This window comes from Oncorhynchus gorbuscha, linkage group LG18, assembly GCF_021184085.1.
Source record: "Oncorhynchus gorbuscha isolate QuinsamMale2020 ecotype Even-year linkage group LG18, OgorEven_v1.0, whole genome shotgun sequence".
NCBI lineage: Eukaryota > Metazoa > Chordata > Actinopteri > Salmoniformes > Salmonidae > Oncorhynchus > Oncorhynchus gorbuscha.
The window spans coordinates 60,992,315-61,015,414 of NC_060190.1; the positions used below are offsets into that span (position 1 = coordinate 60,992,315).

Here is a 23,100-nt window from a genome sequence, read left to right on the forward strand (position 1 = left end):
TTTCCTAAGTTCCTCATTGTGGCTCATCATCCTAAGTCCCTCATTAGGCAGAGCATCGCTTTATTATGGACAGACCTCTCCCCACCTTAGCTACTGTTGTAACAATATGTTTTGACTATGACAGTTTACAATCTAGGGTTACTCCAAGCAGTTTAGTCACCTCAACTTGTTCAATTTCCACATTCATTACAAGATTTAGTTGAGGTTTCAGGTTAACTTAATGATTTGTACCAAATACAATGATTTGAGTTTTTGGAATATTTAGGACTAACTAATTCCTTGCCACCCACTCTGAAACTAACTGCAGCTCTTTAAGAGTTGTAGTCATTTCAGTCGCTGTAGTAGCTGAGGTGTATAATGTTGAATCATCCACATACATTGATTGACACACTGGCTTTACTCAAACTCTCTTGTGTTCTGTTAGACAGGTAACTCTTTATCCACAATAGCAGAGGGTTTAAAGCCATAACACATATGTTTTTCCAGCAGCAGACTATGATCAGTAATGTCAAAAGCTGCACTGAAGTCTAACAAAACAGCCCCCACAATCTATGATCATAAGTAATGTCATTATCATTAGTAGGCTTAGTATAGCAGCATTAAATAACTACCATTAAGCTGTAGGCCTAACATGTTGGCCACACCTCTTGTGTTGCAAAATAAATGTACACTCACATGATTTAATCATTGCACCCATACTGCTCGTGCGCGTCAACGAGCGTATGCATAGCCAGGTGTTAAAATAGAACTTTGTTCGATTGGTGACACTTGACGCGGTGCAAGTCCTGCCTCTCCCATCTATCTCCTTATTGGTTTTTAGGAGCATATACCCACATGGGTGATTGAAAAATGAACTGAGGTCCACACTCCAGTTCAGTTGGTAGTGGTAATGCACCTTCAACTTGGTTGCCAACCGCCATATAAAGTCTGAAGAAGAGGAGGCCTTGAAGGAGGAGATATTACTAGAAACAAACTCGGTTTACCTTTTTAACTGTGGATTCATTGTTGGAGTTGAGGACCTTGTGCATTTCAGGTAAAATAACTCAATGTTTATATCCAAGGACAAATTATCTAGCAACAGCAAGCTAGCTAAGTTGCCATAAATGTTTGCTTTTCAACCTGTCCCCAAGTTAATATAGTTGGTTCAGTTTGTTTTGATATTTCAACCTGCATGTCCTGACCGCGTCTGGTGTGGGAGGACAAAATCAACATGCGCGCGATGGCACGTACTCACGTGAGCGGTCTGGTTAGCATGTCGGAGTGCATTCTGTTTAGTCTTAATACCGTAACTTACGTAAGCCTATATTTCAATACTTATATGGGCTACTGTATCAATCATTCATTCTTTCATATCATCACACAGCATATGAGTCATTCATGATTTGAAATGCAAACAAGCGTTTTAGTTTTAAAATAAAATAAAGCAAGTGTTGAATAATTATCTTAATAAATAAACCATTCCATTTCGGATATTGCATTCACAGATGAATGCTACTATTTTTAGTCTTTGCTGTAATAAAGGCTTAACAAAACACAACAACATTACAACAGACTCTCCTATATGCTTATTTATTGAGTGTTGTTTACATTGTTCCAAACAGTCATAAAAATTATATTGTAATCTATACAGCAGGACCTGTTTGGCACACATAATATGCACGCAGAGCTTGCTCCTTACGTTCTTGATCTCCAGTATTTTCCACTAGTCAAATGTATTCCTCCTGAGCAACCAGTAAACATTCCCCCATTTCAAGTTTATTTGTCATGTCCTCTACATCCATTTTTTGCTGTCACGTGTTACTGTGTTCAGAGTTTGTTATAACCAATTTATTGAAGTGATTATAATATGTTAAAGGTCAGGCCCTATTGTGCACTATTTGGAAGGGATACGTTTTACTGGGGGAGGTCGGGTAATGTAATTATATGCTGCAGCAGGGAAGAGAGAGCGAGAACAGGTGCTAGTCACATAGTCGTTGTCTTTTTAATTTTTTAAACTAGTGCAGCAAGTTTGATCCTGGCACAATCAAATCAATTGAAAGTCGGACTCCATCTCGTCATTTGTGTGTCTTAATTATTTAATCAAACAGCGTGCTTAAAGCATCAGACAAGCTCAGTGAATATAGTTGAATTAAATAAACCACATAGTATGTGTCAATATATGGAAAAATACTGTGTATTTTTTAAAATTTCGACCAATCAATTGATCAAACAGACGACTCTTGGTCGACTAAGATTTTTTTAGTCGGGGACATCAGTACATTATGGTATCACGCAGAATATGCTTGACAGGGAGAGATGCTCCGATCTCTAAACCTGTTCTAAACAGATTGTCACCAGTGAATTGTGTGATATGTTAATACGCAGTAAATTCACTCAAAAAGTTAAGCAAATTGTATTGACTTTTTTTGTTTTGGTTTGGTAGCAACACGCATCATACACAGAAGCACATGTCTCCCATACAATAGTTAGGTTAGACCCTAATCAGTGATTGATATTCCACATAACTATGATTGCATTTGGATCTCATGAAAGGTCAGAAATAGTCTCGCAGCAAAGACACATCTAAGCACTTTATAAATGCACAGATCTGATTAAAATAAAGCCATGATTGGAGTTTTTTTAAATTATCATAACCCATTGTCAATTATGATAATTTAAAAGATTTGAATGGTCGTGATTTTAATTGAATAGCTACTTCAAATAGATTGCCAATACAAGTAATTACTGGGTTAGTTCCATCTCATATTTCTTAAGATATATACAGTGCCTTAGGAAAGTATTCAGACCCCTTGACTTTTTCCACCTTTTGTTAGGTTAAGGCCTTATTCTAAAATGGATTCAATTGTTTTTTTTTCCCTCATCAATCTACACATTTATCCCATAATGACAAAGGAAAAACATGATTTTAAAGACTGAAATATCACATTTACATAACTATTCAGACCCTTCACTCGGTAATTTGTTGAAGCAACTTTGGCAGCAATTACAACCTGAAGTCTTCTTGGGTATTTGGGGAGTTTCTACCACTCTTCTCTGCAGATCCTCTCAAGCTCTGTCAGGTTAGATGGGGAGCTATTTTCAGGTCTCCCCAGAGATGTTAAATCGGGTTCAAGTCCGGACTCTGGCTAGGCCACTCAAGGACATTCCGAGACATGTCCCGAAGCCACACCTGCATTGTCTTGGCTGTGTGCTTAGGGTCGTTGTCCTGTTGGAAGGTGAACCTTCGGCCCAGTCTGAGCTCCTGAACGCTCTGGAGTTTTCATGAAGGATCTGTCTGTACTTTGCTCCGTTCATCTCTGCCTCGATCCTGACTAGTCTCCCAGTCCCGGCCGCTGAAAAACATCCCCACAGCATAATGGGATGGTGCCAGGTTTCCTTCAGGCGTGACACTTGGTATTCAGGCCAAATAGTTCAATCTTGGTTTCATCACACCAGAGAATCTTGTTTCTCATGGTCTGAGAGTCCCTTTAGGTGTCTTTTCACAAACTCCAAGCAGGCTGTCATGTGCCTTTTACTGAGGAGTGGCTTCCGTCTGGCCACTCTACCATAAAGGCCTGATTGGTGGAGTGCTGTAGAGATAGTTGTTCTTCTAGAGCTCTATTAGAGTGACCATCAAGTTCTTGGTCACCTCCCTGACCAAGGCCCTTCTCTCCCGATTGTTCAGTTTAGCCGGGCGGCAAAGTCTAGTAATAGTCTTGGTGGTTCCAAAACTTTTTCCATTTAAGAATGATGGAGACCACTGTGTTCATAGGGACCTTCAATGCTGCAAAACTGTGTTGGTACCCTTCCCCAGATATGTGCCTCGAAACAATCCTGTCTCGGAGCTCTACGGACAATTCCTTCGACCTCATGGCTTGGTTTTTGCTCTGACATACACAGTGAACTGTGGGACCTTATATAGACAGGTGTGTTTCTTTCCAAATCATGTCCAATCAATTGGATTTACCACAGGTGGACTCCAAGTTGTAGAAACATCTCAAGGATGACCAATGGAAACAGGATGCACCTGAGCTCAATTTCAAGTCTCATAGCAAAGGTCTGAATGCTTGTGTAAATAAGGTATCTGCTTTTATTTTTAATACACTTGTAAAAACGGTTTAAAAACTGTTTTGGTTTTGAATTATGGTGTATTGTGTGTAGATTGTTGAATAATTATTTTTATTTAATCCACTTTAGAATAAGGCTGTAACGTAAGAAAATGTGGAAAAAGTCAAGGGGGTCTGAATACTTTCCGAAGGCACTTTATCACATATGGGACACTATGAAAATTAAACATACCGTTTCAAATATGTAACATTTTGAAAATACACATATCGCATACGTAGTAAATAAGAAATAAGGCCTGAGGGGGTGTGGTATATGGCCAATATACCATGGCTCAGGACTGTTCTTAGGCATGATGTGAAGTGAAGTGCCTGGATACAGCCCTTAGCCGTGCTATTGGCCAAATACAACAAACCCCCAAAGTGCTTTATTGCTATTATAAACTGGTTACCAACATAAATAGAAGAGTAAACAAGTATTTTTGCATCCTTATTGTCTGATATACCACAGTTTTCAGCCAATCAGCATCCAGGTTCCAAAATGCCTAGTGTATAATGGCATTCATCCCATGTTGGAGACTCAATTAAATAATCATTTCAAATATGTAGTCAGCAAACTCAATGGATTAATAGAGAACAACTACTCATCTATCTATGTTATGGACTGGAAGCATGTTGAGACAAAATCTGAGAATAAATCCATGCTAAAATAGTGTGCAAAACTCTCATCAAGGCAAAGGGTGGCTACTTTGAAGAATCTCAAAAAAGGAAAAAAATGTTGATTTGTTTAACACTTTTTTGGTTACTACATGACTCCATATGTGTTATTTCATAGTTTTGACTTCTTCACTATAATTCTACAATGTAGAAAATAGTAAAAAAATAAAGAAAAACCCTGGAATGAGTAGGTGTGTACAAACTGTTGACTGGTACTGTTGGTGGAGTTTGAGATGTATGTGTTCTAGTGAAAGGAGAGGAAGGTCATGTTTTTCAGGATGTTCTTCCTCAGAGGGTGCAGCATCAGAATCAGCAGGCTAAATCCCTCACACACTAACCCCTTCAGAGAGGACAGAAGGTATGACAGTCTGCCTGCCTGCCCCCACCCACCCCACACCTCCTTACCTCACACATACACATGCACACACACAAATCTCATAAGATTCTCAGTGCAGACTAAGCCTTTCTATGTGGAAAGGATGACAATGTGTGTCCATGTGTGCTCATCCATTCCTGTGTGTGTGTATTACCTGTTGGGAGTGGTCTAGCTGCTGCAGCTGCTCCATGTCTAGGGATTTCCTTCTCTAATGAACATGTGTAGGATGTGGGGGATTGTAAGGGACAAATTGGTGAATGCACCAATTTGTAAGTCGCTCTGGATAAGAGCGTCTGCTAAATGACTTAAATGTAATTCTGCATCCAGCGTCTATGGAGAATGATGAATCTACACACAGACTCAAATACAAGTACATTTTGATTATCGCAAATTACACACGCCCCCTGTCCCTCTCTAGAACAACAAAGGTGAAATATGTCATTATACTCTAATGATGGTCAAAACTTGGCATGTCAAGCCGTTTTCCTTGTACAGTATAACTTGACAGACAGACACACACATACACTTGTTTGGTATGATACCTAACGTTACTACAGTAGGTAGCGTTAGCATTTAACGTTAGCTCGATGCTTGGTGGCTTTTAATATCAGCTCCCGATCTTGTCTGTCACTATCAGTAAAGCCACCAAGTATTGAAGGCAGCTAGCTAGTTAGCTAACTAACTACCCTTACTTGTTGGTGGTCCTATTTAGAACTAACCTGGAGAAAGCTAGCTAGCTGAAGCGATGATCAGATAACGTCAGATAGTCACACATATTTTACATAGAAAACAGCTAGCACTGCTAGTAGCAGAATATGTATCATAAAATATTTGTATAACTAAAACATAATTGTTATATTTATGGTATCATGTTGTAGCCCCTCGTCTCTACGACCACATTATATGTTCATTAATTAAATATTGTGGACAGGACAACATTATTTAAAAAATGAACGTTATGTAGCAAGTCTGGTATTTCAGTTCAGGCTTGGCAATGCCAGACCAATTCCGTGGTAGTTACGACAAATTAGTTTAGTAGCTAGCTAACGACTGAAAGCAGCCAACCCTTGGGACGTATCCCCAATTCTGACGTCGATCCTAACCATTTTAAACGTCAACTACGTCCCAAGGATACCGAATAACACAGACCGTCATGCGTGCATAATGTGTTTCCGGGTATGTTGCAGGTGATTACCGGGTTTTAAACAGTCGAGAGTAAGTTTTCGATATTTAATACTGTTTTGAACATATTTTCTGCCGTTTTGTTTTGGAACTGCGTCATTTCATCACAATGATGTATTTCATACCAAGCGGTGCAAATGGTGGCAGGATGTTCGTTCTGTTCACTGTAGTCTCGTAACCAACGTCACCATAACCAAATAGCTAGCTAACGTGACAACTGCTAATGGCTATCTGTTCTTCCGCTAGCATTGATTCTAATAGCTATTTTTGCTCTATTTGTCTGCCGTATCTTGGTAGTTGTTTAGGATTTGATATGTGACCTGTATTTGCATTAGTTTTGTCTTCTCTGGCTTTGCATAACGTTATGGTGGTCGTGAAGGGTTGTTAGCTTATTTGCTAACTAACGTACGTTACGTTAGTAACTGCGATGCAACCAAGACTTTTGACACTTCATTGTGCAGCTCAATGTCAAAGCTCTCTTGGTTGCATCGAAAATAACTATGTTAGCAACCTAGCTAGCTAGCAACCAAAATTAGTGAAGTATTTAAAAAAAAAATTGTTTAACCTTTATTTAACTACGGTAGCATAACTAACTAGGATGTATAATAATGCTACTATCACTTATTGTATCGTTCCCTACCAAATAATATCTGAACGCCGTCACTTAAAATAATCCCAACAGACAGAGAGGAGCATTAACGTTACCTAACTACTATAGAAATTAATGGATTGACGTTGGCTGATTGTAGCTAACGTTAGCTAGTAAGTTACCACATGTGAATGACCATATTGTAGCCAGCCAGCTGACTGTCAAGCCAGCTAGCTACCTAGATGATTTAACTTGACAAAATATAACGTTAGCTATAATATGATTAACTCACTGTGTCTGACAATTAGCAGACTGCCAGTCAAGCATCGTCATCGTTCATTGTCAGTGGCTCGACTCGGTTGAAACGTCTTGTCCAGCTCAGCATGGTGTATTGGTGATGGCATTACTATCTGGGTGCATTGATTCAGGATATACCCATGTGAAACACTGTTAAAAGTCTGTGTAAAGCTAATGATGATGATGTAATCTATTTAAACTTAATCTCATTACCAGGTCCTATACATCAATGGGAAGACATAACGGTTTTGGAAAGCCCTGCTGAAGTTAAGTTTTTGCTTGAATTACTCGAACCCCACTGGATGTGAGCACTCATCAGGTATTGTTATGCAAAGTATTGGAAGTGTGAACCTAAGAGTGTACTTTAGAAGTCATTGTTCAAGAAAACATTTTTGAGAACCTTAAGTCCCTATGGCTTCATGAGCCCCAGAAATTAGTTAAGTACTGCTGAATAACCGAATTTCAGGGAGTGGGCCAGGGACTCAAGACATGGAGGTCGACGGAGAGGTACTCAAACCTACAAATGATGCACTTCTAGAAAGGGAGGAGAGGATTGAGGTCGGGGACAATGGGATGGAGAGGACCTCTGAGGTCCTATCACCACTGGAGGCCCTGGCTCCCTCGGACAGTCTTGACATTCAGGATCATGCCACCTCAGGTCCTGTGATGACAGACCATGGCCATACAGAGAAGATCCCAGGGGGAGTTGCTTTAGAGCCCCCTATAGACTGGTTTGAACCCCTGGAGGATGACAATTATGAAGATGACACACAGGGCTTGGACATGGGCCTTGCTATGGGGGAGCGACACATGAATAGCAGAGGGGATGCTGAAGAGGAGAGTGTTGCAGGGAGCGAAAGGAGCGGAAGCGTGGCAGGCAGTGAGAGGAACATCAAGAACAACAACAACCTGTATGTTAAGTGATATGTGACACTTGATTTGACTAGCATTGACTGCTGTTCTAGTAATGTTATTATAGGGTAATAGTGACACACTCAGAACATTTTACAAAACACATTTACTTGAAGAACAGTGCAGATGCCAAGTTTGGTAACAGACAGCACAAACCATCATTCTGTTACCAAACTTAATCTGTACTGTTCTTCAAGTAAATGTGACTTTAAAATGTTCAGTGGAAATTGTTAAAAGTAGTCCTTGTGCATGTGGAGTTGTAGGGTTTGTTTAGCTTTGCAATCATTGGGTTTTTGTTTCACATATACTACCGTTCAAAAGTTTGATCACTTAGAAATGTCCTTGTTTTTGAAAGAAAAGTAAAAATGTTGTCCATTTAAAATAACATCAAATTGATCAGAAATACAGTGTAGACATTGTTAATGTTGTAAATAAATGACTTGTAGCTGGAAACGGCAGATTTAAAAAAAAAAATGGAATACCTACATAGGCGTACAGAGACCCATTATCAGCAACTTTCACTCCTGTGTTCCAATGGCACGTTGTGTTAGCCATTTAAAATTATAAACATAGATTAGCTAATTGATCATTAGAAAACCCATTTGCAATTATGTTAGCACAGCTAAAAACTGTTCTGCTGATTTTAAAGAAGCAATAAAACTGGCCTTCTTTAGACTAGTTGAGTATCTAGAGCATCAGCACTTGTGGGTTCGATTACAGGCTCAAAATGTCCGGAAACAAAGAACCTTCTTCTGAAACTCGTCAGTCTATTCTTGTTCTAAGAAATGAAGGCTATTCCATGTGAGAAATTGCCAAGAAACTGAATATATCGTACAACGCTGTGTACTACTCCCTTCACAGAACAGTGCCCACTGGTCCTAACCAGACTTGAAAGAGGAGTGGGAGCCCCCGGTGCACAACTGAGCAAGAGAACAAGTACATTAGATTGTCTAGTTTGAGAAACAGACGCCTCACAAGTCCTCAACTGGCAGCTTACTTAAACAGTACCCGCAAACATCAGTCTCAACGTCAACAGTGAAGAGGCAATTCTGCGATGCTGGCCTTTTTATTTATTTTAATTTTACCTTTATTTAACTAGGCAAGTCAGTTAAGAACAAATTCTTATTTTCAATGACTGCCTAGGAACAGTGGGTTAACTGCCTTGTTCAGGGGTAGAACGACAGATTTGTACCTTGTCAGCTCAAGGATTTGATCTTGCAACCTTTCGGATACTGGCCCGATGCTCTAACCACTAGGCTACGTTGCACAGAGTTCCGGGTTTCAGAAGAAGGTTCTTTGTTTCTGGCCATTTTGAGCCTGTAATCGAACCCACAAATGCTGATGCTCCAGATTCTCAACTAGTCTAAAGATGGCCAGTTTTATTGCTTCTTTAATCAGAACAGCAGTTTTCAGCTGTGCTAACATTATTGCAAAATGGTTCTTTTGATCAATTAGCCTTTTAAAATGATCAACTTGGATTAGCTAACACATCATGCCATTGGAACACAGGAGTGATGGTTGCAGATAATGGGCCTCTGTATGCCTATGTAGATATTCTATTAAAAAAATCAGCCGTTTCCAGCTACAATAGTCATTTACAATATTAACAATGTCTACACTGTATTTCTGATCAATTTGATGTTATTTTAAAGGACAAAAATTTTCGCTTTATTTTCAAAAACAAGGATATTTCGAAATGACCCCAAACTTTTGAACAGTGGTGTATATTTTTTAATGTGAAAAATCAGAATCTCAGTCACTCTGTTACCGTTGCCCTATAACATGTCAGGATTTCACAGGCCCAGACTAAATCAATACAGAAGTTGGATCATTTTCTCTCCAACATAGAAGTAGCCTAAATCTTAAAGGATTTTTCTGTGTGTGTGAAATAGGCCCCAAATGTTATTACTTATAGCAAATATGTAGCCAGTCAAACTATACAAAAAGTAGCCAGTTGATGTGCTTTTCAGTTATATTTTATTCTCCTATGATGACAATACTATGACATTTAGTTTTTATTTTATGCCAGGTTTTCTGTTTATAGGCGGAAGAAAAGAGTGAAAACTGAAGAGGGCTGGGAGGACTGGCCGGCACTTGGAGAGGGGTGGAAGCGCAAGGCGGTTATTCGTCGCTCGGGTTCTAGTGTTGGCCAGAGTGACGTTTATTACATGAGGTAAAAACATTCTGGCAAAACTCTATACATTTTTAGTCCAATGGCCAGTTTATATTTTTAACCACTGATATTGTCTTATGACGTAAGGTTCATTGTTATTTACTAAGGCTCACTTACTGTACCTATTGTGTGAATATACCACACAAAAATATGGTAGAAACAATTAACCTAATAATACAGGCTCACTGCACATGCATTTTGTTATGTCAGTATTATATGCTTTTAGGTGACTTTAAACTATTGATGCCACTAATGGGTCACACTATCTTTCTTCCCATCTCTGTTCCCCCAAAGTCCGAGTAATGAGCGTGTGAGAAGTAGAGTTGAGCTTTCCAAAGTCCTGGCAGATACTCTGGACATGACAATGTTTGATTACAAAACAGGGGTGTTCAGGGGTGCTGGACAACCCAAGACACTGCGCCTGAGAAAGGTTATAAAAGAAAAAGGCTCCCAGCATTTACACATGAAATGATAACTTATCTTTACCTTCACTAATTTCAATTTATTTTCTAACAACTTCCATCTCGTCTCTTCCAACCCATGGTCTGTTAGAACATACAGAAGGATCATTCTACCTCAGTGGACTGTGGCTTTTCCTCAGAGTCCAGCTCCATGGGCACACCAAGCAGAGACCCCCACCTCCAACATATCACTCCCCCAAGACCAAACACCTCTCTCACACAGATAAGTTCAGCCTCTGTTGCTCATGATGTGGAAGGTATGAAGCACAGTGCAACTAAACTGCCCTGGAGCCCTGTGTCAGCGCTTTCAGTCTCCATCAATGGGAAGGCTGGTTCAGAGCCCTCCTTTTGGTGAGTCAAATGCTCCTATATTATCTCGTAATTTTATCGCTGAGAATTGAAATTTTTTAATCTATCTACATGTGATCTAAATGTAATGTACGTAATCCCTGAAAGTAATTATTTATCATGAGGACGATAAACAGTAACTAGTTATACATTTACATTTAAGTCATTTAGCAGACGCTCTTATCCAGAGCGACTTACAAATTGGTGCATTCACCTTATGACATCCAGTGGAACAGTCACTTTACAATAGTGCATCTAAATCTTAAAGGGGGGGTGAGAAGGATTACTTTATCCTATCCTAGGTATTCCTTAAAGAGGTGGGGTTTCAGGTGTCTCCGGAAGGTGGTGATTGACTCCGCTGTCCTGGCGTCGTGAGGGAGTTTGTTCCACCATTGGGGAGCCAGAGCAGCGAACAGTTTTGACTGGGCTGAGCGGGAACTGTACTTCTTCAGTGGTAGGGAGGCGAGCAGGCCAGAGGTGGATGAACGCAGTGCCCTTATTTGGGTGTAGGGGCATTTGGGTGTAGGGCCTGATCAGAGCGCCGGAGATGCCCAACTCGGAGAGGGTGGAGAGGAGGATCTGATGGTTCACAGTATCGAAGGCAGCCGATAGGTCTAGAAGGATAAGAGCAGAGGAGAGAGAGTTAGCTTTAGCGGTGCGGAGCGCCTCCGTGATACAGAGAAGAGCAGTCTTAGTTGAATGACTAGTCTTGAAACCTGACTGATTTGGATCAAGAAGGTCATTCTGAGAGAGATAGCGGGAGAGCTGACCAAGGACGGCACGTTCAAGAGTTTTGGAGAGAAAAGAAGGGATACTGGTCTGTAGTTGTTGACATCGGAGGGATCGAGTGTAGGTTTTTTCAGAAGGGGTGCAACTCTCGCTCTCTTGAAGACGGAAGGGACGTAGCCAGCGGTCAGGGATAAGTTGATGAGCGGGGTGAGGTAAGGGAGAAGGTCTCCGGAAATGGTCTGGAGAAGAGAGGAGGGGATAGGGTCGAGCGGGCAGGTTGTTGGGCGGCCGGCCGTCACAAGACGCGAGATTTCATCTGGAGAGAGAGGGGAGAAAGAGGTCAGAGCACAGGGTAGGGCAGTGTGAGCAGAACCAGCGGTATCGTTTGACTTAGCAAACGAGGATCGGATGTCGTCGACCTTCTTTTCAAAATGGTTGACGAAGTCATCTGCAGAGAGGGAGGAGGGGGGGGGGGGGAGGGGGGGGAGGAGGATTCAGGAGGGAGGAGAAGGTGGCAAAGAGCTTCCTAGGGTTAGAGGCAGATGCTTGGAATTTAGAGTGGTAGAAAGTGGCTTTAGCAGCAGAGAGTTATGCTGCATACTCACCTTTCTGGTAATTAAAAAATAAACAATTGCTGAGGTGTAATCACTTTTGAAGGTTGAAGTACAAATAAGATTAAAATATGAAATATTTTATGACTTATTTCCTATTCAACAAAACTATCAATAAGGCTTGAAATGTTTATGCTTTCTAAATATGGTATACTCAAATTATAAAACCACTAACTCTAATATTTCACCTTCCTTATAACTTTAAATACATTCGTGTTAGAGAAAATGTCCATATTTTCTGAAGGGCTCTCTTGATCAAAACTTCAGCCCCCACCGCTGTGAATGTCACAAAGAGCTCTAGCTTGGCTTCCCGAACTCGTTAGGAACTCACCTTTCACCTCATATTATTAATGTCCATCTATGACAGTGGTCACAAACCTATCCTTAGTCAAGATCACTTTTGCATTCGAAAAGCGAGCTGAGATCTACCACTCAGATCATTTAAGTCATGTTTAAAAAATATTTATATATATATATATATATATATATATCCTAATAAAAACAGTTGTATAGGGATGTTTGTGCAATAGACCTAATCCATTATCACAGCATATTGGCTATATTCCAGGCCTACCAATGTTGTTATATTCCTCAATATTTAAATAGACACAATGATATTAATAATTAAAACGCAGGGCTATCGATACACTTGACTACTTATACATTGCATTGCGAGTGGAAGTAGGGAGATGCACGTTTTGTAATAAATTTTTATAACTGACATTGCGGAATAAAAACTGAAACATGAACTCACTCTGTGCTGTATTCTTTGACAGTCTCTCAGTGGTCATGGTTTTAAAAGTTATTAAATCTTACGTAGGCTAGTATCAAACTTGGGTGCCAGGGTTGTGGAAGCTCTGTAGGCATGGTGATTTGAGCTATCCAATTGGCCAGTGCAGTAGGCACACTCAATTTAGCCAGAGATCTCCCGGTCTACTGATTAGGCAGAGTTTGTCTGTTCAGACATTTTAACGGTTCAAAATAGGAACACTTTGCTTACCTGGTGCGCAGGGCTTTCTGAATCAAGTGCACCTTCTGCCAACACAATAAAGAAATAAGTGCGCAAGCTTTTGTCGTTGACTTTTCTGCAGAGATGTTTGGTGATCAACTAGGAATGGCTTGAATATCAACCAGTGACAAAGTTTTCTGTTTAAAATCGATGAATCATTTTAGATTAATGGCTATAAATCGATCTATGAATGTTCTATATCGATGAACCACTCTCCTGCTGTGTTATGATGTAAGGATTGCAGGCATGTGGATGTGATGTAGGGTTCAGCCCGGCGCTGATAGACAGTCGGAAGAGCGAATGAAATGGTAGGAGGGACATCCCAGCTGCAAGTGGTTTCAGATTTCACATCCCACTTCACACAGGCTAAAACCATAGCCCTGGTTCCCACAGAAACAATTGTATATCGCTCAATGCAAGCCATTCGATCTACGCGGTCCACATAATTATAAAAAATGTATGTCTGTTGGAACCAGTACCAGAACCAAGCAGGTCCCTTATACAGGGGACTTTACATCCAAGAGGTTTTAAAAAAAGTTTAACACCTTCCTAATACGTAATCATGGTTTAAGCTATATGTCAGCTTGAAAAAAACATATATATACAGCTTTTGTACGTAAAATAAGCAAAGAATACATGGGAGTGATTGTGATATTACGCCCTTTGAACCTTAGGTAACTTGCTTCAATACTCTTTATTTCAGCGTCTGTACCATTTGTGATAATTCATACACAGGCTTTGAGTATGAAAGACAGATGAAGAATCCCTGTTGCCCCAAATGCAGGGGTATGTCATCTTATTTAATGTCAATCTAATGAAAGGAAAGCCATTACACAAAATCCTTTTTAAGAGGAACAGAATTGACATATTTTAAGACATTGTAAATGTGGCTTTTCTTTTTTTTTTACTGTTTATTAAGGTTCCATTTGAGATTGTGTTAACAGTATCTCTTATTTCTTTAGGCAAGAATCCAGTTTATCAAAGATTCAGGAAGGTAAACAAGTGTTCCTCAACTAATTACTCCCTTAAGTTCTCTGTTTTTAACACACTTTTCATGCTCCTTATAGTTTGTTTTGTACTTTTTCCCTTTACTTAATTAATTTTTACATGGTTAAACGATGATTAATCAACATGGGTCTGAATAGAGGGGAATAATCTACATTTTCTTTTATAGTGGATTCCTTGTGGTAACTGTAAGGCTTGCCTTACCACAGAGGATTGTGGGAGCTGTGCTAACTGCAAAAAAGCGCTGAATCCTGACTCCAGAAAACCTGTCAGCTGTCGGAAACGCAAATGTTTATGTCCGATCCGCAAGGTACAGACTCAGATCACATTTGTATTTTATTTGTCACATGTGCCGAAAACAACCGGTGTAGACTTTACATTGTAATGCTTGCTTACAAGTCTTTCCCAACAAAGCAGAGTTAAAAATAAATAAAATAGTAACACGTGGAGTAAAATGCACAAGAACTAAGCCATTATACAGGGAGTATCAGTACGAGATCAGTGTGGAGGTATGTATACTTAACAAAAATATAAATTCAACATATAACAATTACAAAGATTTTACTGATTAACAGTTCATATAAGGAAATCAGTCAATTGAAATAAAGTAATTAGGCCCTAGTCTATGGATTTCACATGACTGGAAATACAGATACCTTTTTTTTTAAATGGTAGGTGCGTGGATCAGAAATCCAGTCAGTATCTGGTGTAACTTCCATTTACCTCATGCCACGCGACACCTCCTTTGCATAGAGTTGATCAGGCTGTTCATTGTGGCCCGTGGAATGTTGTCCCACTCCTCTTCAGAAGCTGGTCGAAGTTGCTGGACAAGAGCGGGAACTGGAACACGCTGTCGTACACGTCGATCCAGAGTATCCCAAATATGCCCAAAGAGTGACATGTCTGGTGAGTATACAGGCCATGGAAGAACTGGGACATTTTCAGCATCCAGGAATTGTGTACATATCCTTGCGACATGGGGCCATGCATAATCATGCTGAAACATGAGGGTATAGCGGCGGATGAATGACACAACTATGGGCCTCAGGATCTCGTCACATTATTTCTGTGCATTCAAATTGCCATCGATAAAATGAAATTGTGTTCGTTGTCCATAGCTTATGCTTGCCCATGCCATAACCCCACTGCCACCATGGGACACTCTGTTCACAACGTTGACATCCGCAAACCGCTCGTCCACATGATGCCATACATGTGGTCTGCGGTTGTGAGGCCGGTTAGACGTACTGCCAAATTCTCTAAAACGTTGGAGGCGGCTTATGGTAGAGAAATGAACATTAAATTCTCTGGCAACAGCTCTGGTGGACATTCCTGCAGTCTGCATGCAAATTGCACGCTCCTTCAACTTCAGACATCTATGACATTTTGCTGTGACAAAACTGCACATTTTAGTGGCCTTTTATTGTCCCCAGCACAGGTTGCACTTGTGTAATAGTATGCTGTTTAATCAGCTTCTTGAAATGCCACACCTGTCAGGTAGATGTAACCAAATTTGTTCACTGAATTTGAGAGAAGCTTTTTGTGCATGTGGAATACTTCTGGGACCCACGTTTTAATTGTTGGACATCAAGACTATAAAAATACCAGTAAATCAGCACTAAGTGATTTTAATTTCGGAAATCTGTTCCAAAGTATTCCCACCATAATAGAGATACACAGTACCAGTCAAAAGTTTGAACACACCTACTCATTCAAGGGTTTTTCTTTATTTTTACTATTTTATACATTGTCAAATTATAGTGAAGATATCAAAATGATGAAATAACGCATATGGAATCATAGTAACCAAAATAGTGTTAAACAAATCTTAATATATTTTAGATTATTCAAAGAAGCCACCCTTTGCCTTGATGAAAGCTTTGCACACTCTTGGCATTCCCTCAACCAGCTTCACCTGGAATGTTTTTCCAACAGTCTTGAAGGAGTTCGCACATATGCTGAGCACTTGTTGGCTGCTTTTCCTTCACTTTGTGGTCCAACTCATCCCAAACCATCTCAATTGGATTGTGGAGGCTGGGTCATCTGATGCAGCACGCCATTACTGTCCTTGGTCAAATAGCCCTTATATAACCTGGAGGTGTGTTTTGGGTATTGTCCTGTTGAAAAACAAATGATAGTCCCACTATTTGACCAAGGAGAGTTGTAGTGCTGTATCGGATGACCTGGCCTACAGAGTACCAGTTGTATAAAAATCCTGTGATTGTGCATCGTCAGTGCAAGATTGCATCAATGCAGATAGTCCAGGTATCCATTTTTAATGAGCTATTTAGTGGTCTTATTGCTTGGGGTAGAATCTGTCTCTGAGCTTGTTGGTCCGAGAGACGACTCTCCGGTACCGTTTGCTGGACGGTGGCAGAGTCAACAGTCTATGGCTTGGGTGGCTGGAGTCTTTGGCAATTTTTCGTTCCTTCTGACACCGCCTGATATAGAGGTCCTCGGTGCCAGGAAACTCTGCTCCTGTGATGTGCAGAGGGTGGGCCGGACATCCCAGTTGTTCTTCTCAGGGGTGCAGTTGTAACTTTTTGAGGATCCAAGGGCCAAGTGCCAAATCGTTTCAGCCTCCTGAGTGGGAAGAGGTGCTGTCGTGACCTATACATGACCCTGTGTGAAAGGGGGGGTGCTCTCCCCTCTTTCTCCTGTAGTCCAAGATCAGCTCTTTGTGGTCTTACTGATGTTGAGATGCTTGTTGTCCTGCCACCACAGGAGTCTTTGACCTCCTCCCTGTAGGCTGACTCATTGCTGTCTGTGATCAGGTCTAGCACTCTCGTGTCGTCAGCAAACTTGATGGTGTTGGAGTCGTGTGTGGCCACACAGTTGTGGATTAAAAGGGAGTACAGGAGGGGACTAAGCACACACCTCTGAGATGCCCCCTTGTCTAAGGTCAGTGTGGTGGAGTTTTAGTTGCCTACCCTCACCACCTGGGTACAGCCCGTCAGGAAGTCCAAGATCCAGTTGCATCTCTCTGATAGGAGACTCTCACGAACGAACCTCCATCTTATTCTCGAGTGACTGGACATTTCACAATAGAATGGAGGGGAGTGACGGTCTATTTTTCTCTTCGTCTCAGTCTCGCCAAGATACCGGCCTGTCTGTCATGTCTACGCCTGCTGTGTTTTAGTAGCCCATTTAAACAAAGGAATAGTGTCCTGTATGAACAAGGGAACAGCTGAGTTTAAGTTAAAGACATAAGAAAAGAGGGACAATGAATGAAGAAATAAGTGATCCTATTTTGTTTTTATTTGTTTTGTATTTCAGCACAAACCCGAAGGTCCCCAAAAGTTGGATCCCCATCCCATGACGAATTTCAAGGTAATTGACTAGAATCCTATTACCAAGTGTATTCTACTCTGTCTTTCAAAGTAAATAACAAATCTGAATGCATGTAAATAAAAAATTATGAAGGCTATTGAGTATCTATTCCGCTTACTCAATTTAAGGGCAGCATTTCCCACATGTCCACATGTGAACATTGGCAGTTTATTTGTAATGTTCTCTTCACGTCTCCATGAAAAACACCCATAACTGAATATAAATATATTTTTTTCGGCAGATTGACAGCGGAGAATTGCAGGTAACAATATCCAGCCATCTCTAATAATACTCCTCCAATCAAGACCTCATTGTTAATTGAATATGCAATGGAAACAATGAATGTAATTGAATAAAGACCCAAGGAGACAGCAGAACAGATCTTACTCATTATTCCCACAGAACTCCACTCCTCAATACAGTGACCCCGAAGATTTCTCTGTGAATGTCGATATAGATGATGACGATGAAGAGTTTGATGGTGATGATGCTGACTATGAGGTAAGCTCTCCTTCAAGAAATAAGTCCAACCCCACTTCTATCTAGGAGTTCCCTCTGCTGGCCAATTACCCCCCCCCCAAATATAAAAACCATGCTCTCCCTAGGGAGGACTCCATCTGAAGTTGTTCAGTTTGGGCTAACAAGCTCCTTTATCTGTCCACTGAATATCTAGACAGTGGCATGTATTCGTTCAAATATATATTTTTCTTAATATCAGTATTTTTTTTCTCATTCTGTCTTTCAGGCTTGGATAAGGAAACGTAAGCGACGCTCCTGTGGGAAGTGTGAAGCTTGTAATAGTAGGATGGACTGTGGGACTTGTGATTTCTGCATAGACAAACCCAAGTTTGGAGGCAGCAATAAGAAGAGACAGAAGTGCCGTCTGCGGCAGTGCCAGAAACAGGCCATGGTAAGGGTTGATTACTCACATATGATGACTTGTCAATCATATCAGCATTTGAGGGTGACAATTTTTGGCAAACCCTTTTGAATTAGTCCTTGTAATTAAGCAATGGCCATACTCATTGTTATGCCATGAATGGACTCCTAACAATGTTTTCAATGGTGCTCTTATGTGTATGTATGTGTTTGACAGAGACACTTGTTGCCCTTTCAGTTGGGTCAGACTGATTTTGGGTCCGAAGAGGGTTGGGTGCAGCTTGGCAGGCCTAGACCTCACTTTACATACAGTCGCAAGACCACCCCAAAGAAAAGTAAAACACCGCAGCGGGAAGTGGACCTGGATTTCACTGATGATATAGACGAGCCTCTGCAGGAAGATGATGATAACTCCATGGAAACGGTGAGTTCTGCAATGTGGAGATAGCCTTTCCCTATTTTGTTGTGTTAAAAAACGTTTTATTGTTGTCCCATGTCATCGTCACATTATTGTAATTGTCTTGAGTACAGGATTCCATGCAAATACTGATATACACTACATGACCAAAAGTATGTGGACACCTGCTCGTCGAACATTTAATTCCAAAATCATGGGCATTAATATGGAGTTGGTCCCCTCCCTTTGCTGCTCTTCTGGGAAGACTTTCCACAAGAACATGTTGGAACATTGCTGCAGGGACTTAATTCCATTCAGCCACAAACGCATTAGTTAGGTCGGGCACTGATGTTGGGCGATTAGGTCTGGCTCGCAACCGGCATTCCAATTCATCCTGAAGGTGTTCGATGGAGTTGAGGTCAGGGCTCTGTGCGGGCCAGTCAAGTTCTCCCACACTGATCTCGACAGTCCATTTCTGTATGGACCTCACTTTGTGGACAGGGGCATTGTCATGCTGAAACAGGAAAGGGCCTTCCCCAAACTCTTGCCACAAAGTTGGAAGCACCGAATTGTCTAAAATGTCACTGTATGCTGTGGGGTTAAGATTTCCCTTCATTGGAACTAAGGAGCCAAGCCCGTACCATGAAAAACAACCCCAGACCATTATTCATTCTCCACCAAACTTTACAGTTGTCACTATGTATTGGGGCAGGTAGCATTCTCCTGGCATCCGCCAAACTCAGATTCGTCTGTCGGACTGCCAGATAGTGAAGCGTGATTCATCACTCCAGAAAACGCGTTTCCACTGCTCCAGAGTCCAATGGCGGTGAGCTTGGCATTGTGCATGGTGATCTTAGGCTTGTGTGCGTGCGGCTGTGTGTTGCTGCTCGGCCATGGAAACCCATTTCGTTAAGCTCCCAATTTTAACAGTTCTTGTGCTGACGTTGCTTCCAGAGGGAGTTTGAAACTCTTGTAGAGTGTTGCAGCCGAGGACAGACTATTTTTATGCCATACGTGCTTCACGGTCCCATTCTGTGAGCTTGTGTGGCCTACCACTTTGCGGATGAGCCGTTGTTGCTCCTAGACGTTTCAACTTCACATTAACAGCACTTACAGTTGACTGGAGCAGCTCTAGCAGGGCAGAAATTTTACGAACTGACTTGTTGGAAAGGTGGCATCCTATAACGGTGACACTTTGACTGTCACTAAGCTCTTCAGTAAGCCATTCTACTGACTGTTTGTCTATGGAGATTGCATGGCTGTGTGGTCAAAAAAAATATCTTAATTTTTTTCGCCTGTCAGCAACAGGTGTGGATAAATTAGCTGAATCCACTAATTTGGAAGTGTGTCCACATACGTTTGTGTATATTTATATGGTGTACATTAAACTGAATTATACCAAAGTTTTTAAAATCATGTGCTCCCACTTTCTTCTCACTGTCTTATGTCTGTTATTGTCGTAGACACATTGGCGCCCTATGCTTCCCAGCAGTAGCATACCCCAGGATGAGAACTTCAGAAACCAGCTACCGACAGTCCAGGTTAGTATCAAATTGGAGTTAAGCTTTCGTTTAGGTTTACTTTTGTGGAATTCACCTTTTGGTGAAAAATTATTTTTTACTTAGTATTCCAATACACAATAATTTCAACAGATTTCTCATATTTTACAGGTGCATAAAGAGACTATGGAAATTGTCAAAAAGAATGCGCTAATGGAGCGTGTCCCACATATCCTCAACCATTTAAGTTCTCCAGCAGTGAGTCACCCTTCTCTTTACCTTATTGAAATTCTCTTAAGCATGCAATGTTTTACACTGCAGTATAATAAAATCACAATCCAGGAGAGGTAAGCTCTAGTAATTGTTTGACCTATGGCTAGTGTGCTCTTCAGTGTTTAACTTTTTAACATTTTATACTGGAGTATGGTGTGTTTCTCTTTCTTATTGCCCAGTATTGCACACTGTTCAAACCGGCGGATCCCCCAGTGCAATATGGTGAAACCCCAGGTGAGAATACGTCCTTGGCAACCCCGGATGGACAGAGTGGAATGAATGGAGGAAGGCTAAGTGTGGAGAAACATGTAGGAACTCCATCTGGAGAGCCTGAAGTAGAGGAGGTCACACCTATGGTAAGTGACCACTTCCTGCTTTGGTGCATAGGTACACTTTACAGCATTGTAACCCATATTTAAGGCTAATAATGACCTTTTCGTTTGACTACAGGAAGTTCTGTGTTAGAGTTATTATGCTTGGATTTAAAATGTTAAGATATTCTATTAGAAATACATGTGCAAGTAAATCTCCAACTGAAGTAAGAGTGGAGTGGAATTGATTCCAACTGCATTCTGTTACTCCTATTATGTTCTCTGTAGATCACTCAGATCTTCAGTTTGGCTGACAGTGCAGGAACAAGTGGGATCGACCAGGACCATGAGTTGCTAAAGCTACTGGAGTCCCTGCGCAGCTCTGCACTCCCCACACTCTGGTTTGCCATAATGGTGGAGGGCCCGATGCTACAGCTACTGCAGTGCTCCAAGCTCTCCCATATGGTGGACACAACTGTCCAGATTGACCTAGGCTTCTGCTATCAGATCTGTGTACAGGGCCAACAGCTGCTCCTCACCCACCCGCTGTATGAAGCTCACCCATCTGGCCTGACCTCTGTGCCCCAGGTAGTGAACCTGCTGCTAGATCTGGAGAAGTACAACGTGTGCCAGGGGGTCCCGACCAAGGAACAGCCATTCAGCCAGGCTCCAATTATCATTGAGCGGGCATCAACCTGTGACTTTCTGGTACTTAAAGAAACAGAGCACTGTCCGAAGTGTAAGGCCTTATCGTGTAGCTATTAAGAACATTTGATGCCGCATGGTCACTTAGCAGGAGAAAACTAACAAATGGCCACTACACACAGCATCACACCTCTGCCCTCACAAAACATCTCAAGTCTTTGCTGGGGATGGACAACCAGGACTGGTTTACACACTTACCACTGGACTTTGCAATTAAATGTAAGAATTTGAAACGGGATGTTTTATTGCCCTTTTCATAAGTATATCTTACAAATAAATGTACAAATCATTATGGTTTTAAAGCCTGCTTTTTTGCAATAGCTTTTCAGGTTGATTGAGGCACTACTAGTACAGAATACAAATATAACTTTCAGCCGCTCTCTGACACCCAATGTGAGCCGTGTGTCCCGTTTATTTTTTTCTTGTTTAGTTGTCAATGTGGAAGGTCACAGTGCATCCACATTTCCTCATGTAGATAGATATTAAGTGGTTTATCTTGGTAACGTAAGCAACCTTCAGACAAGTTATTGATAATAAGCACATGAACATTGTTCGATTAGATCATTGATTTATAAATTAATCAATATGTGAAACCAATGTCCCACATGAAGACCTAAATGGATGGGATTATTACATTCTGTCAACCGTTGGCTGATCCAATGTTGTTGTTTTGAGAGCAGGGGTTCCAGAACCTCTTCTAAAGGGTGAGACAGTGATAATCCTTATAAGCGTCATCTTCCCGTTGCCACTGTTAATCATCATCTGAAGAGAACCACAGCCAAACGGCTTGCTTGATTTGAATTACACCGTCGGTAACATGTTATATCTTTCACTGCTCATGGAAATTCTGTTAAGTATCTACAGTGATGTTGCTCTTTTCAGACACATCTGAAAAATACAGATGTGCTCAAATTGAAGCATTAGTAGTTAGTTCTCTGCAAAACTGTTTTCTAAAACATTTATTTTACATTAAATGTATCTGCATTTGAAAAAAGTGAACACTGAAATGATTCTGTCATGACCTGTGAATTCTATTCCTATGGCTCTGGTCCTTTCTTTTTACAGTCTATGCTGTGGTCAGTGTGTTGTTCTTTCTACTTTAGACCGTTATTCCATATAGTTTCTTTATAAGGTTTGGTATCATGGAGAAATATGCGTTTGTAAAATGAGCAAATTCTGCTGATTTTTAATAAAGCCTATTTTTCCAAATGTAAGTGGTGGTTTACGATGTAAGTATGGGAAGTAATTTTAGCC

The 23,100-nt window shown here is 40.9% G+C and overlaps 1 protein-coding gene across 5 annotated transcripts; it reads left to right on the forward strand.

Annotated features, from left to right (window-relative positions):
• Positions 1-6,214: 6,214 nt before the first annotated feature.
• On the forward strand, positions 6,215-23,060 carry LOC124002958. 5 transcript variants are annotated; one of them, XM_046310820.1, is made up of 19 exons: positions 6,215-6,351; positions 7,421-7,523; positions 7,671-8,115; positions 10,146-10,289; positions 10,584-10,719; positions 10,842-11,101; positions 14,151-14,233; positions 14,410-14,441; positions 14,622-14,762; positions 15,260-15,358; positions 17,729-17,782; positions 18,024-18,044; positions 18,185-18,283; positions 18,528-18,692; positions 18,879-19,085; positions 20,522-20,599; positions 20,729-20,815; positions 21,010-21,186; positions 21,430-23,060. In XM_046310820.1, the coding sequence occupies exons 3-19, from the start codon at positions 7,694-7,696 to the stop codon at positions 21,904-21,906; spliced, it is 2,682 nt and encodes an 893-aa protein (XP_046166776.1). In that variant the 5' UTR covers positions 6,215-6,351; positions 7,421-7,523; positions 7,671-7,693; the 3' UTR covers positions 21,907-23,060. The 5 variants fall into 5 exon arrangements, with proteins under 5 accessions (XP_046166776.1, XP_046166780.1, XP_046166779.1 ...); XM_046310824.1 differs by having other exon boundaries at positions 7,743-8,115; XM_046310823.1 differs by having other exon boundaries at positions 7,421-8,115; positions 18,900-19,085.
• Positions 23,061-23,100: the final 40 nt, after the last annotated feature.

What these genes read in the sequence shown, in the direction of transcription:
- LOC124002958 (XM_046310820.1), top strand. Translation starts at nt 7,694, where the DNA reads ATGGAGGTCGACGGAGAGGTACTCAAACCTACAAATGATGCACTTCTA. An exon ending in GTTTATGTCCGATCCGCAAG is followed by an intron (nt 14,763 to 15,259) that starts GTACAGACTCAG and finishes ACTCCTCTTCAG; the next exon opens with AAGCTGGTCGAAGTTGCTGG. An exon ending in TAGAGGAGGTCACACCTATG is followed by an intron (nt 21,187 to 21,429) that starts GTAAGTGACCAC and finishes TGTTCTCTGTAG; the next exon opens with ATCACTCAGATCTTCAGTTT.